The sequence below is a fragment of the Opisthocomus hoazin genome, chromosome 8 (genome assembly GCF_030867145.1).
Source record: "Opisthocomus hoazin isolate bOpiHoa1 chromosome 8, bOpiHoa1.hap1, whole genome shotgun sequence".
In the NCBI taxonomy this organism is placed as follows: Eukaryota; Metazoa; Chordata; class Aves; order Opisthocomiformes; family Opisthocomidae; genus Opisthocomus; species Opisthocomus hoazin.
Window position 1 is genome coordinate 41,265,890 of NC_134421.1, and position 16,739 is coordinate 41,282,628.

At 43.6% G+C, this 16,739-nt stretch overlaps 1 protein-coding gene across 1 annotated transcript in view; it reads right to left on the bottom strand.

Moving 5' to 3' along the window:
• Window positions 1–6,161: 6,161 nt before the first annotated feature.
• Window positions 6,162–16,739, bottom strand: part of CNTN1 (contactin 1) — a 262,785-nt gene continuing 252,207 nt past the window's right edge. Inside the window, exon 24 of the mRNA XM_075427774.1 lies at window positions 6,162–10,401. Coding sequence (XP_075283889.1) covers window positions 10,322–10,401 — 80 coding nt within the window. The 3' untranslated portion in view covers window positions 6,162–10,321. The remainder of the gene's footprint in view (window positions 10,402–16,739) is intronic.

A 16,739-nucleotide genomic window follows, 5' to 3' on the forward strand; every position in this document is an offset into this window, starting at 1 on the left:
ACTGCCCAATGCACATTTTACTTGGTGTCAGAACCACACAGGTTTTTAAGGCTTTCTATGGCAAATCTTCCAAATTCAGCTGCTTCGCCACATCAGTTTCTTGAATACCTTGAATAGTTTCTGGCATGAATATAGGAGATAAACCTGGCAATGGGCAGAGCACGGCGAGGCTGGTGACCCATGGGGGCATGCAGGGAGCAGGGCAGAGGGGGCACTGGGGACAGCCCCAGGTGTTGGGCACCTCCCTGGGGATGGGGATGGAAGAGGGAATGGATGGAGATGGGAAGGGATGGGATGTGGACCTGTGGGTGGGCTCAGCTCAGCAGAGCAGGGCTGGGGGGACCTGCAGGCCAGCCCTGCTGCAGCAGCGCTGGGGCAGGGACTGCCCTGCTCTTTGTATCTCTCCTTTGGTCATGTGTTCATGGATAATGCTCTCATGGGATAAAGAGCTACAGAGGACAGAGCTTGTTTTTTTTCATATTTATCCCAAGAATTCAGCAGAGAACACTAGCCTGATGAAAAATAAATAGGTATTAGACCAGGAATACGAAAATCAGAAACCACACTGCAACTTTCTAGAAATAAACATGAGGAGGGAAATGTTTCAACTACTGATCATATATTTGTGATTTTAGAAAAGGATCTTCTAGATGCAAGGTTCTACATTGCAGTTTTACAAGTGTGCTTTCTCGTGAAATTTTTTGCATCCTGTGTTTACTTGCATTTTTAAAGGTCATAAATGGAGTTGACTTCCTTTGAGTTTTGATTTTGTAAATTAATTCTCGACATACATCATAGTTTCTGGAATAACATCAATATTATTGCCATTTATTTACGTGCAATTATTCACACAGTAGGTTCTAGTTCACCAATTATCGAGAAGCTAATACTGTCAACAACACTTTGATTTTAATGATATCATTAGAAATAATCTTTTTACTTCTCTGTTATTTCTCCAGTGGCATATTTCATAGTACAAACTCCTTCACTTTGGTTGCTGTGAGTTTCATCTCTGTGAGGGTGGTACAAATTTAATTTCTCTTGAGCAGACATTCCATAGGATTTTACTTGCGGTATTATAAGGTTCAAGTGTTTCACTGGTGGTGAAGTTTTCCAAGCTCTTGCTGCAGAAGACTGCATATTGGCTGCTGTTGTTAGGCACCTAGCCTCCCTCAGCTTCCCTTTGTACTCACTGGAGGTGAGCAGCCATCCGGGCAGGTCCTACCTAGCTTCAGCAACGAGCGCAGCTCTCCTAGGTGAGCTCTGCTCGCGACGAGCAGAGGTGAGGGTGATCAGCCTGTCTCAGGGTTCACTGAGGAGTGCCTGGCTGGTTCCCCATCCATGGTGTTGGTAACGGAGGTGCCCAAGTTGGAGTGGTGTAAAGTTGGCTATGGCAAGCAAATCCTTCATCGATGAAAACACCCTGTCACCCAATGTAAAGCCAAATTTATGTATATTTCCCCACCTCTGTTCTCCTATGCTCTATGTTGGAATAAGCGCTGGAATCCCACAAACTATCAGTTACATTATGAAATTACATGAGAAATTGTGTGTTAGCCACCAGGTAATACAAAACACATATGTTTTTGCTTAACTTTCAGAGCACATGGCTTCAAATTCATTACGACATCCACAACTCTGATGCCAAGTGTTTTTAAGTCACTGGAATATATCCTTGATCCTCCAAATCTGATTCAGAGCTTTTCATATAACCCTGTGCAGGGCCTGACAGAAGTAAAAGTCTTGCTAGTTTTGCCTCTCTCTGGTATCAGAAATGTCTGGGAAATTGAGTGCTTGCAAAATCTCTTGAATACGTGGCTAGTCCTTAAGGGACTGTGCTTTGCTTCAGAGGTTGACCAGGGATGATATTCTTTGCTGATGGCTTTATATTACCAGTGTTCAAGTTCCTCATTCTGTTTTTCTTTTGAGAAAAGGAAGAGAAGAAGAGAGGAAGGAAGGAAGGAAGGAAGGAAGGAAGGAAGGAAGGAAGGAAGGAAGGAAGGAAGGAAGGAAGGAAGGAAGGAAGGAAGGAAGGAAGGAAAACAAAGAAAGGAAGAAAGACAAAGAAGGAGAGGCTAAGTATTTTTGTCTGTGGAAACACCCATTTTAGTTTATGTTTGCTGGAGGCCTGAGTGCAGGGAGAGCACTGGCCAGAGCCACCAGGTTATCACATCCCAGCAAGGATATTCTGGAAGAAGCGAGGCAGGGAAATAAACCATGTTAACTAAGTTCATGCCCTCTTGTGACCCCATGTTCCTGACAGAGGGAAGGCTTCTGCCTTGCTCAGTGCTGATTAAAAAAGACCAAATCAGCAATTATGCTGTTTCTATACAAAAAGATCCTGTTTTCCTACATCCTGGAATCAATAAACCCCAAAGGAGCGGGTTATTGTGCTGTATGCCAACACACAGCTACTAACAGTGAAAATTTAGGTCATTTTCTAGGTCATTTGTATTAGCACGTGTTTGGCTCAGTCCTGAGAGTTTGAATTATTGATTCCTCCCTTGTTTAAAGAGAATTTTTTTCCCCTCTTTTCTTCTGTACTGCTGTCTAAATCATCCTCTCTGCAACATCACAGAGAAGTCAGAGCCATAAGTTAATGATAGAAAACTCTGCTGAGCAGAGCCCAGTGGAGTCATTCTGCGTGCTTTTTCTTGGCTCTGGGAGAACAAAGTTTAAACTGTGTATATAAAGGCTGCCACAAAAACTGCAGAGCTCATCTCTCGTTGTTTTTGTTTTTTTTTTTTTCTTAAGGTATTATTTTTGTCAGATTCTGTTACAACCTCAGCACATGCTTTAACCTACTTGTACAAGGCTCAGGTATATGAATACACCCACACCCTATAGACTCTTTTGTACTGCTCCATCACCTACTTTTTACTGTAGATGAAATCAGGGGCTGAAACTGGCTGAAGGGTCTTGGATTTTGATGCCAGAAGAGACATCCACACACATTTTGGAGGCCTGCAGTGGTATTGTGGCATTCTGACAGGGCAGGCACAGAGGAGCTTTGTGGAGAACTGCCTGATTTTTGACAGCTTTTTGAGCTACAGGTCAATCCACAGGGAGCCTGTTACACACTATTCTGCCAGAACATAGTTAAATTCAGATCAGCAATTAACTGCTTCAGAGTGCTGTCATAGAGGAGATGCATAGACTGACGCGTACGTCTCCACATTTATAGCTAGAAACCTTCTGGGCTGGTCAAAACAGGAGAGAGAACGATATATAATTTCATGAATATTATTGGCTAAACATGGACTCGCAAGACAAATGGCAGTGGTTTAATGAGGAGGAGTAAGAGGTGGATCAGCAAAAGCCACATCACACACAGCCCTGTGTACATCCCCTTCCCACTTTCAGCTGCAGGTACAGGTGAGTAAGTAGTAGGAACTGAGGTTTTGCAGAACCTACAGTAATCCTGAAGATTTTGAACGGAACACTAAAAAACCCTGTGCAGCTGGCAGTGCCAGCCCCGGGACGCAGGCACCTCTGCTGCCAGGCCGTTGCAAGGGGCCCTGGCGCTGCCTGGGGCTGCGCCATCCAAAAACCAACCCCGGGCGAAGCGCCGGCCAGGACAGTGCCTGATGGGCGGTTTGCATCCAGCAGCCCTGGTGTGGAGGGAAAGAGGTTTCAGCAGCGTGGCAACACCATTTGGCTCCACCAGCACAAACCAGCTGCTGCGTCCTGCAAGTGCTACCGCACTGCAGGCGCTGCGCAGCGGTGGCTCACAGGGAGCTGCCTGGACAGGATAAATGCCTCGAGTTGAGTGCTTCTGGGAACTCTGTGCTTTTATATCTTTCTCTCTGTGAGAATCAGAAATGAACATCACCGTGCAGCTAATCCGGCTGCTGGCATGGGGGTCTGAGCTGGCGGCACTGTGTGCTCCTGACGCCGGCTCGCTTCAGGGCTCGCCAGCAAGGGGAGCGCTGGCTGCTTGGCTCGGCTCCCAGGCGCTGAAATCCTCCTCGTTCACATGACGCGGGCCTTAATCCAGGAAAATATTTCCTTCTTTCCTCGTGTTGGAATGCAAGAATTCAGTGTCTTGTGCTGAATGCATCTTTCCTGAGGCCAGGGCACCCTCCCCATGGCTGCCCAGAGGCTCAGGTGCTCTGAGGACAATCATCCCGCTCGCCCACACGCTCTCCACAGCCCTGGGGTCATGCCAGCCACGCACTTCCCGAAGGCTTCGGCACCAGCCTGCAGCCAGGTAGTGACCTCGTGGTGCCGCCCACCCCTGCTGACTGCGGCACATGGCGACCCGGAGCTGTGGGCCCACTGGAGCACCAATGAGGATCTGAATTCGCCTGGAGCTGAGCAGACAGCCGAGACGGGGAGGGCTGACACCGGACTATCTCAACGCCGTAGGAACACCTCACTGTGCGCTGCTTTCAGCAGGTGTCACATAACTGAAGGATGGAGGTGACACCACAACAGCCATCTAGAGGGGACAACGGCCGGTCAATACCTTTACATCCTCTGGTTAGATGTGCCTTTTTACCCGCATCTGATCTTGCATGTCGTCATAACGCAGCTGGGGTGGGACTTGCCTTTCCCAGCATCAGGCAGCCAGCCCTGAGCGCTGTGCCTCCTTCACAGCCAGCGGGCAGGCACGTTCCGGGCAGGGACTCGTCTGTCCCATTTACTCATCTAACACAGGATGAGATTAAGCCTGCTACAAATGCAGCTGTTTCATGTGGTTGCAGAGAAGAGTTCCCTCCGAAAACCATTGCCAGCACTGGATGTGGAGTAGGATGGGGAAGAGGGAGAAGTCAAGCAGGTCTTTAATTTTCTCCTTTCTGCACTGGTCCATTTGCAATGTGCAGGGCCGGGTGTACTCCAGGGCGCGCACACGGCCGCGGCTGCAGGCTGTACCTGTACCGTCCCTCCCAGCGCTGTCAGCTTCCTTCTCTGGAGATATTCAAGACCCGCCTGGACGCAGTCCTGTGCAGCCTGCTGTAGGTGACCCTGCTTCAGCAGGAGGGTTGGACTAGATGACCCACAGAAGTCCCTTCCAACCCCTACCATTCTGTGATTCTATGATTCTGTGTTCCACTCCCGATGGGAACCAGCCCTTGTGCCGTGGCCTTGCTGCCAGGCTGCCCATGCCTCCTCCTGGCGGGCGCAGCCTGTGCGACAGACGTTTCTTTGCCAGGTAATTGTTCCACTTTCCCATGTAACACTAGCTATCCCTATGCCAGCAGAGCTGCGTTTGTGCCAGACACTCTGCTGATCCAGCATTTTGGGCTGGGCAGTGTCTGATTCTCTTCTCTCCGAGATGACGTATGGCTCTGTCACATCTCCCTGGTGCTGACCACGCCTGATATTAAAATCCAGGAGAGCTGTATTGATACCCTGTGATCCACCGTGAGCAGAGGGCAGCAAGTAGATTCCAATCCTTGGAAACCAATCCCTCTGTGGGTCAGAAGGCACTGTGCCTTTTCGGGACAAGGGGCAATGGGCACAAACTGAAGCACAGGAAGTTCCAGTTGAACATGAGGAAGAACTTCTTCACTCTGTGGGTGATGGAGCACTGGAACAGGCTGCCCAGACAGGTTGTGGAGTCTCCTTCTCCGGAGATATTCAAAACCTGCCTGGACAAGGTCCTGTGCAGCCTGCTCTGGGTGACTCTGCTTTGGCAGGGGGATTGGACTAGATGATCCACAGAGGTCCCTTCCAACCCCAACCATTCCGTGATTCTGTGACTCAGCTGCCTGCTTTGGGAGAGCAAGAAACGATTTTATGGCTTTCTGTGAACCAGATAGGTAGTGGCTGTGGCAACACACCAAGGACCAAAGGCATCAGGTTTTAAAGAGACTATTAGACTCTTTAAATATAGACCAGTAAAATCCACTCATCAATACTCACTGGGCCTGTTGAAGTTACCAGGTAAATAATGAGTTTTCTGTTTTGGGGAACTAAAATTGGCATAATTTCCCGTGCTATCCATATTAATCAATAGACAAGAGTCAAGATCAACTAAGGTGAAGGAAACAATTTTCATGTGTCTGTTCATGACATCCTTTCAAGTAGACTTGGGTTAATTGACATCCGGGTAAAAGAAAAGCCTGCTAGCCTGTCAAGAAAAGAAGACAGTGCTACTTCTGTTCGAGATGTAAACGTTATTTTTTATTCCCCATTCATGTGGACTCTTGTGATTTCTGTCCTTTATTCTGGTTTTGGAAATAAGAAGAATGTTAAAATGACAAAGCAAAAGGAACTAGTGGTAGAAAAGTTAAAGAAAAATAGATCATCTCTGGAAGAAACAGAGAGGGCACTCTTCCTCCGCAGGACCTCACTGCTCTGTGCAGTGGTGCCGATGTCCTAACACCATGAAAAGGTTCCACTGGGTGCCATGTGCAAGGATGAAGCACACACAAGCACTAGAAGCTACAGAAATTGGCACTACTGCCAAAGCAATATCCTTAGCCCATATTGTACTGTTGTAACCTGAAAGACAGACATTTCCGTGATGTATTTAAATAAACAAAATCTCCAAATAGCATTTGGAACTATTTCAAGATCTGTACTGGAACGGATTTGAGTGTTACCTGGTGTCTGCTATTTTAACTTTAATTCCACTAGGAAGTGTCGATTAATGCAATGCCGAGGCAGATCAAGACTGGAAGACCTGGTCTTCAGCCAGATATCTAATATTTAAAGACATATTTTTGATCATCTTTTGTAGCTAGAGGCTCTGAAGTGTGGAAGCAAAGAAGTCTCACAAACAAAACCAAGTTGTTCTTTGAAGGGTGGAAATAATGAACCTTTTCTCCTGTGGGTTTATGTTCTATGTCCCGTTCTTCCCCTCGCTCTGTCACTGCAGTGACGCCGCCGGTACGTGTCTCTCCCGCAATGCCACGTGCTCTGGCCTCCCCGCAGCCGGCACTCGTCCCACACTGCCCAGCCCCGGCGCAAGGCAGGAGCAAGGCGAGCTGAACCCAGCTCCGAGGTGCTGGCTGGCCGGGCAGCTGGCAGGCCAGACAGAACAGGTCAGACCAGTGACCACGCTGCAGCTGCCCTCGATGCAAATTCCTAATATAGGTATCTACCTTCTACTGGCACTGATTTTCTTCAGCATGATAGCTGCTGAATTTGTCTGCCACCCCCCGACAGGTCCAAAATCATTAGCAGAGAGCTGGCAGACAGAAACTCAAACCCTTTTTTCTCTTAGAGACCAAGATAAAAATACAAAACGTACCTAACCAAAGTACTGATAACCTCCTCCTCCTCCCCAGGTCCCCGATTTACTAGACAGTCCTTCAGGTGCAGGGTGCGAGAAGCACTCTCTCATTGACTCTTCTCATTTGGTATCTCTGAAGATAAATGAAACCAAGTTTTGCAGTATGACTGTCAGCTTCACTAACTTCTCACATGCCACATTTTGTGCATTTTAGGGCCTGAACGTGATGCCTCCAAGGCAGGCAGTATCTCAGTTATACTTGATGTCACCTCTTGAAATTACTGGGATCACACAAAGCGTTTAATCAGTACAAAGTTTTGCCATTTCGGCCGTCTTCCTTAGTAATGTATTTACTGGAGTAGAAAACGTTACCTGAAAAAAATACTCTGCTTGGTTAACTCTTGCTTCCAAAAATGCTGAAAAGCTCTCAGGACGCTCTCTGTCACTGACGTTAGGAAAATCTATCTATATCACCTGTAATCAAAGCAAAACAGACACTCTTATCTCACAAAAGCTCTTTAACTCCAGCAAAACTCGCAAGAAGGCAGGGCAGGGACACACTGGACCTCATTCCATCCACACCTTTGCTGTCACAGGTGACCACATCACTATTATGAAATTAGGAAGCTCCAATTCAAAAGACAGTTATTATATTTTGAGGAACATTAATACATTTATTTAATTTTAATTTACTTTTCATCCATAAAAAGGACAAAGCACGGTCCTGCTCTACTCATTTGAAAAAAAAAAGATAAAAAGTAACTAAAAAAACAGTTCAATATTCATCAGTATCAAATAATAGTAATATCAATTTTCCTGAAATATAAAGAAACAACAAATATGTCTACCTATATAAACTTTAATTAAGAACCTTGCGTTTTAAAGCAGATGACACATTACTTAGTTTTTCTTGATGACAATTTGAAACTCAAGGTCCCAGTCAAATTTCCACAATTACTTGAAACAGAAAAACCTCAAACTATCTGATCTGTATGTGAGACCCACCTCATCTGTGTTGCTGATTTAAAAAAAGAAGTGGCTTTCCTTCCCAGGTCATTTCCATGCAAAAACTAAACAGTTTTGCTTTTTACACCATGTTATTAGAAAAGTAAAAGGCAATCATTCATTTGGCAAAAGATTTAGTTGTGGTTGTAGATTATATAAAAACGAGTCATACTGCAAAAGAACCAAACCAAATGAAACACAATAAAACACTTTTTTTTTTTTGTACAGAAGGCTTACAGCGTATTAGTTGCTTATGTATGAAGACAGCTCATTTCTCTTTCAAATAATTATACAATTTATGAAACTCAGTAGTGTTTGACACTGACATTCCTCTATAGGGAAGTTATCACTTTCACCTATTTAAAAAATTCTCATCTTGTAACAAATAGTTAAAATTAAACTAAAACAGTATTATTGACATTTCTTAATGAAGACTCTACACTTTTACATGTAAATATATAGTACAAAATTATACAAATAAAAGAAGGAGGTGTAAATTATTAATAGACCTATTCTTGCTTCATGTAAATATTATTATTACGGACCTCTACAGTATCAGTTCTAAAAAGATAAAATCTATTTCTAAGTAGCTAGCAAGGTTGTGCTAATAAAATATGATTCAAAGCTTATAATTCTTGAAGCGTCAGACATTGCACTATTACTTGAGCCAGCTGATTCAATATCACTGTGTTTCTTCAACATTCACACTCAAAGTAAGTCCCAGCACACCATGGGAAATGAAAGGAATGTGCATTTCTTTAACAACTTAAAGAAACCCAAAAGAACCAACAAAAAGCCCAACACCGAAACACTCTAGACACAGTCAGAACAAAAACATTCTCTATCTCTAATAGAGTTCCCGTTTTGCAAAGGCCATAGCAAACAGTTCGCTTCGACCAACAGTTGGGATCTGACTTTCATGTACTAACACACAGTTGGACCATTCAGTGCTCTATCAAATAGGGAAACGGTCTCAGGACTTTAAAACTCTTATTTACAACACTATGAACATCAGAATAATATCAAGTTCTTGAAAAAGCATATAATTCTCCCAAATGTATGCCTTCATTACAGGAAGGTAACACCTGGCATCTGCAGCATAAAAATGTAAATATAATAATTTTTTTACTGTGCTACTCTGTTTTTGCCATTTATTGTATATATTTTTCTTTTTTTATATTTTAAATATTTTCACTTTAAAAAATAACATACGTTTCCTACCATTTCATGGTCTACTTGGCTGATCTTAACATAGACTCCATCTCCAAACTCCTAAGTGTTCTATTGCTACCTTAATAATAGTAGTAACACTAAATCAAAACCAATACATTACGCTGCTTCCCCGAAAGCTGACGTTTCACTCCCAAAATCAGCAACAACAACCATAACGGAATTTTTCAGCAGAATTGTTTTAAGAAAAGAATATCGAAGTCAGTGAAGCACAGGGAAATTTTTAAGCTGTGTGTGCTATGCACATCTTGAGTGTTCTGAACATATTCAAAATAAAAAATTCCTTGTCACTGACTTTCATTTCAAGTCCTTCACATTCTATCCAATAGCCTCAAGAAATATAGCTCTAAAAAAATGAAATGTTTTTGCTTTGACTGTCTCTCTAAAAACCAGTAATCCCAATAAATGATGATGGGGCCATTCAAAAATATGTAGTACACAAAACATATAGGATAGTACAGACAGACGTAGTACTCTCACATTTATCACATACAATCAACATTTCAATCTCTATTATATTTCACAATTTGTTATTCAAGTTAAAGCACCTACGTATGGTGATTTTACTTTCACTGTACAGCCTATGTTATTGGGTTTTAACACTGTAACTTGCCCCACTGGACCGAATCATGCAACTGTCACAGATCAGCATAAGTGTTTTATAAGGCATATTGGAACAAGTTAAAAATATTTCTTAGCCTTTCAAAAGTTGATTTACTTCATGAAGGAGTTCCTGGATGCCTCAGTCCTCTTACAGTTCATAGGAAATCGGTAGGGTAATTTATTTTAAAGTGTAATTTATTTGGCTTAGGATGGTGCCACAGGAATCAAAAAGAGTTGTGGTCCTCATCTTCCAAGGGAGTCCTTTGCATTAGGTGGAGGACAAGGTGAATCCAGCTACATTCAGAACCCCAAGCAGGCGAGGACGCCCAGCGCAGGCACCGCCAGGACCAGCAGCAGAGTCGGTGCTCCAGCAGCAGCACCTGCGCAGAAAACAGGTTAACAGCACGGTGTTGGTCTTACTTCAGCATTACTCGTGGTGGAGGGGAACAACCCTGGATGCCAGCAAGAACGCGGGGTGCGACAGCTGGAAAACCAGCTGGCATATCTCAGCACAGCCCCTACCTGTATGGATCAGCTGAAACGGATGGAGACTTGCTGCAGCGCAGCGGAGGACTCGCTCTTTTGTTCTGCAAGAGCTGTTTATGCAGCGTGTTTATACAAGCAGCAAGGCCCTTCTGAACACATCAGTGTATTTTGATTTGGCCGGTCCAACAAGTCAGAAGGTTACACCAGGAGGTAAAAGGTCAAAATAAATATTTAAACGTGTGAAAACAAAATTAATGGAGTCTTTGAAATGTGATGAAGCAAAGAGACACCTTTGGAAATGTTAATGTTCATACGATCAGCAATAATCTGAGAGATGTCAAAGAGCCTGCTCCGTTTGTTTACCTGCCAGATTACAAAGTCCAGATGGCTGACTTCTAGCCGTGTGGCATTTACACACCTATGTCTGTTAAAGTCACAAGGGTCTTTCTTAAACACGTATTTTAAGACAAAAAATATCGACGGCTTACAAACTTCACCTGACTTGCTCTGGCAAACAGAATTGCTGTTGTGTTAAACAGCTTGTGTTGCCATGGTCCAGCTCCCTGTTAAGAAGCATTAACACGAGAAATTAACCCAGCCGAACTGTGCCTGGCTGTCAGGTTTGGAGATAGGCCAAGGGAGCTGGAGAACAGGCTGCTCTTTCATCCCAGAGAGGGCTCGTCTAGGTGAGGGTTGTAGCATCTCAGTGGGCAGTGTGGGACCCAGTTTACTGTTCGTCTTGCTGTTGAACACAGACTAAGGACAGAAATGCTTGCAGCTGGTGGTGATAGTCCTGAGGAGCTGCTGTAACCATCCCACTGGATGGCTCTCCAGCAAATGTTCTTCTGAATGAGAAAAAGCCATACTGAAAAGTTAACACATGATTCTGTTTAATATCTTTATCAATGATCTGGATGAGGGGGTCAAGTGCACCCTCAGTAAGTTCGCAGACAACACCAAGCTGGGCGGGAGTGTTGATCTCCTACACGGTAGGAAGGCTTTACAGAGGGATCTGGGCAGTTCCTCATGTTCATAGCACTATCTCCGCTCCTCATTCAGCTTTACACAGCCACACTTCAAACAATGGCAGTTTTCAGGCAGTTGTTTGGAAGGCCAGTTGGGACCCTATCTCAAACTGGAGTGCTTAGTCTTCTTTCCTCATTACAGTACTTCCCAACTAATTCCTGAGCATTGGTATGGTGGGACGAATCAAGTTCCGCCAGATACATACATACATATATATATATATATATAGTACATGTGTATCATTGGAGAGAGCTGGATCTCAGGACACTTTTTATCCACGATCTCTCTCTCTCTAGACAAGGTGTCAGAGGAGTGTGTGCCCTCCTCATCCCAGCAACAGAAGTATGCTTATGAGGTGACCCAATACTATGTGACAGGAGGTGCCTACAGCTGTTTATATACACTTATGTACAGCTTTTCACCTCACAAATAATTTTTAAAAAAGGGAACCATAAGGCACTAGCAAAGAGAAGGCCTGCCTTGTTTACAGAAGGCCTTCAGGAGTGAATGTGAGTACTATCACAAAGGCACATCTGAAAGGCAGCATCTCCGGACCCTGAAGCATCTCCTGAAGCTCTGTGCAGATCCCATCAGGGATATATTCAGAAGACAGACTCCAAGATGGAGCCAAGATTTCCCCTCCTGTTCCTACAACAGAAGGTGGAAACACAATTTTTACATGATCCTAGTTTCTTCATTGTCCTACCAGGGAGAAATTCCACAGCAGCTGCTATGAAGCCAGAATTTTAGGGCATCCCCTACAGAATTTATTTTCAACTTCAGCCGTATTCCTCTTATTGTCCCCCTTCTTTCTAGGTCCACCACCGCTGTCTTCTTGACTCTGGTCCTCACTCAAATCGAGTCTTTCTGCTGCTCCACTCTTCTCTGTCCCCATAATAAACTCCACCCTCAGCTTCCTCTTGCTTTTGATGCCCCAAAACTCTTCTCTGATCCCACTACCACCCTTTCCCCTATTACTGTAGAGATGTTCCTGAAGTCATGATTTCTTCTTAAGGCCTATCCGATATCCAAGCACTTGGAAAACCAAGCCCTACCAATCCTTCTTCATCAGCTTAATTCAGCTGTAAAAAGTACATTTCTATGAATATTACATTTCTCCATAGGAAGCAGTATATCCACCTCAGTGAAAGATAAGACTAAGGAAAATATTGGAAGATTGCTTTTGTAAGTATCCATAAACAGAGGAATTTTATGCTTAGGATGAACTTGAATGTATGTTCAAGTATATTCTCATACATAACAACTGCACATTGTGGCAATTGTGAAAGTATGGGAGTATGTTTTTCTGTACTTTTTAGTGATTTACGAGACACATTAATCTTTTCTGTAGCCTTTATCCCTAAGTATCAAAGTAGTCATTCTTAACAAATGAATAATAGCAGAAAAAACATCCAGATTTCATATTTAAGAATACCCACATAAAATGTATTCTGCCTTTGTCAGGCTAGGATAATGGAGTTGGAAAGATGCAACTAAAGTAATATTTTGAATGCTTGTCATGAAGGAAAACATGGAAAAAAGTTTGCTGAGTGAAGTTCAATGATGAGCAAGTATAAGGAAATTTCTATTTGTATTTAACTATTCTGCAAAGATTATATCCAAAGTAATGAAATTAATTTAATGCCTAAATGAAACAGGCACTAAAGCAATTCCAACTCTGATATGTTTCCCAAACCTTTGTAACAATTTGTAACAATTGTAAAAAATACGTCACTGGTTTCTTTAAATGTTACTTATTTTTAAGATACAACATTTTTGGCCCTTTTCCCAACATCAGTATCTTTTTATACTGGATTGTGAAAAAAAAAATGTAGAGGCCTGTTTAGAAATCTTACTTTCATCAGATCTGTGAACCAGGAAATTAGTTACTGGTCATCTGTGAAGCTGTCATACGTGAATAACTTCTCTTTTGCACTGGGAGAGTGTGTGCCCTGCCAACATACACAAACTACAAGCTATGCCTTGGCTAATCATGAGCTGATCCTGTGGTGGCAAAACTCTTTCTCTGCTTTTGTTGTCAGGAAAGATTGTTCAAGAATTAATTTGTATTAAATGACATCAGTTTGCTTAGTTTCCAGGTGCTGAACATCGTGTCTGCATTCTAGTTTGAGGAGGAGTGTGTTTTTAAAGCAAGTCCCCTTCATTGGGGTTTATTTTGCACTGTGGAGCTGTCTTGGATGCCCTGTGCAGGACCGGATTAGAGGCAGCACAAAGTAAAACCTGACATGAGCAAACGGTGTGGAGCTGGATCCTCAGCGCCGCTGCTTCTCTCTACAGATCCACTCCTCTCGCACTGCCAAACTGTTCAGGTAGATGCAGAGTGGCTACATGAACCGTACAGTCGTTACAACACATTTTTCATGACACAAGTTATCATACATTTAATAAAAGTAAGGAAAAGAAGACTTTTTCTTCCCAGGACTAGTATTTTATGTGACTCATAAATGCTGTAAGTTTGTAACGTAAATTTTGTAACTTGTTAAGAAATTAATCTGCCTTTGTGTCCATTTTGCAAAATAGTTTTTTTTTTTCCTCAAAGAATGGCTGAACTCCTGCCCATTTTCCTGTAAATAATATTCTCCTTTTGGTCCAGGACCCAAGGAATACTCTTCCATCGGGGCTGTCTGTTTTCAAGTCTCTCCTTTTTACTTTAAGAAAGGTAAATGCAAAGCCTTTTCATATTCTGTTTCTCTTTGCTTCTAACTGAGCTTGTTCACTTCTCTGGGAAAAAATTAGGCCACCTGAAAAAAAAGAGTATTTGCCTGCTCTGACTGTTAGTCTTTTTAGCATCTATTAGGCTTCATAAATATCCATTTTCTGAGTGTTTTCATATTTACCTCAGTAGAACAGAAAAGCAGGAAGGGAGGAAATAAAAAAAGTGTGCGGGTTTGTAGTTCTGTCAACTGGCTTCTGAGAAGAAATTGTCCCAGCTGGAAATACTGTCTTCATGAGAGAGTACTGCAAAAGCAATGGGTAGTTTCAGCTGACGTGATTTAAATTCTGCTATCCCTATTCATGTTAAATGGAAAATAACTGAACTAATTAGAATATGCTTATCTTGCATCACTGGCATCACTGCTAAGTCATGAGTCCAACTTTCCCTTGTCTAGGAATACCTTTGTTTGGGCACCAGGAAATTTTCCTCTTGCCTGTGCCATAAACCTTTCAAGAAAGGCACTATGGAGTAATTCACAACAATGTGAATTACTGTTTTGCAGCAGAGTGGATGTATGGGATGGCACTAATGCTGTCTGTGCATCTGCCTGTGCTTTGTGCCATGCCAAGGTTTGCTGTGCATCTGCAAAACAGCTTTAAACCAATTATCAGAAAGAGAGAGAATATTAAAAACATAGTTGAAGGGTTGTTGATGGTCTGCGTGGTTTGTCCACCCCATGGTGCTAAGTCTGTCTTCTACCTGAAAATCGATGTGCCAGGGTCAAGTAAACGCTTTGCTCCATTCTGGCAATGGCACCTGGCATGGCAGCAGCGTCAACGGGCAGCTGCAGGAGCTTCTCTCCACTCCAGCCCTGCTACAGACCTGGGCTGACAAAATGAAAAGATGCCTTGGACTCAGGAAAATGAGACAATTTTCAGTCAGTGGGCTACTACTTAACTATCAATAAATATAAATTATTTCTCAGCTACCTCTTCCCCTTCACATGTATTATTGTTCATTACATATTCTTTTGCATGGAGTGTTAAGTAGAAGATCACAAGTAATATTTTTAAAATGTACTCTTTTAAAGCAGTATAATCCACAAATAAGAGCAAGAACAATCTATGGGGGTCCTTCTGCGACCCAGGCAACAGCCGTAGCTGTATTTCACCCGCATTTTGTGAGTTTCAGCATCGCCTGTACGACCTAAAGGCTTGTCAGACCTCTCAGCATCTGCCCCGTCTCCCCACTTGTCAGCGAACTCTCCCGACAAACTGCTCACCAGCAGCACCAGCAGTGTTGCCGGGCCAAGCAAGGCTGCATCTTGTGCTCAGCTAGGATGAGGCGTTCAGTGCTGGAAACTGCCTGCTGAAGCAGCATGAGGAGCTCGGAGCCAGCTTCGGTAGCTCGCCCCTACAGAAAAGCTTATCTGTGATTACACTGATTGACTGGTGCGGCAAAACACTTGGCTGTGAATGTTCCCACATAAGTGTATTCGGTGTGGCCTCAGAAATTATGGTTGACAGTCATTCAGAGGAATTTGATCACCCTCCAAGAAAGTAACTGACAGGTTTTTCACCAAAAAGGGCTAATGTTTCATGAAAAAAATGGGAGGCTGAAAGATAAAGTTTCTTTGTAACCCTGAAAAGGACAGATCTTTTTTTGCCAGCTGGCATGTCGGGGGATTTCTGAGTGAGGAACCTACTCCTCCATTCAAGAGAATAGCATCTTGTGAATGTTTTTTACAAACAAATTCACCCCAAGTATACACCAGGTGTGTCACTCTTTTTCACTTGCAAATAGTCCACATTTAAACAACTACACAGTATAATGGGTGAACAGGAAAATCTTCAGGTGGTGAAAAAATGGGAAAAATACTATAGTTTTGGAATTTCTGTGTTCCAGGGAACAAATGTGGCACGTATGAATACTGAGGTACATTAAAAGCCTGTCTTAAAAATCTTCGTCTTGCAGCTTGAAAGCCTGGCTCACACATCAGAAGATGAAGAAGGATGCCCTCAGCTTCTACAAGCGTAGGAGTGCCCAGTCTCAACAGGCTGGATGACAGTGCTTGCTTCATGGCAGGCACTGGCCAGTGTCCCTCCACAGCACGCAACAAGAACCGCACAGCAGGCACAGCCCAGTGCAGGGCTCATGCTCATGAAACTGGCTGCGTGCTACATGGTCTTCATATACAGGTCAGTCCCTGAGAAAGAGGGAGGTAAAGCGGAAGGCAGGCAGTGCTGCCAAAAGGCATCCTCCCTCCCTCTGCCTCCTCAGCGCAGCAGCACAGCGAGCCTGGAGACAAACAGCCAGACCAGGGCTGGGCAGCACATGGCAAATATGCGGCAGAATCAATTAGTGGACTGAGAAGCAGCAAAGAAAAGAAGTTAGTCCAACAGGCCAGCTCAGCTTAAATTTGGTGTTGCTGTTCAGCAAGGCAGAAAAAAATCTTAAATTGGGTGTAAAAGTTACTGCAGAAAGGAAGAAAGCAAACAGCTGGCCTAGCATGTGCCTCCCCAGCGCAAA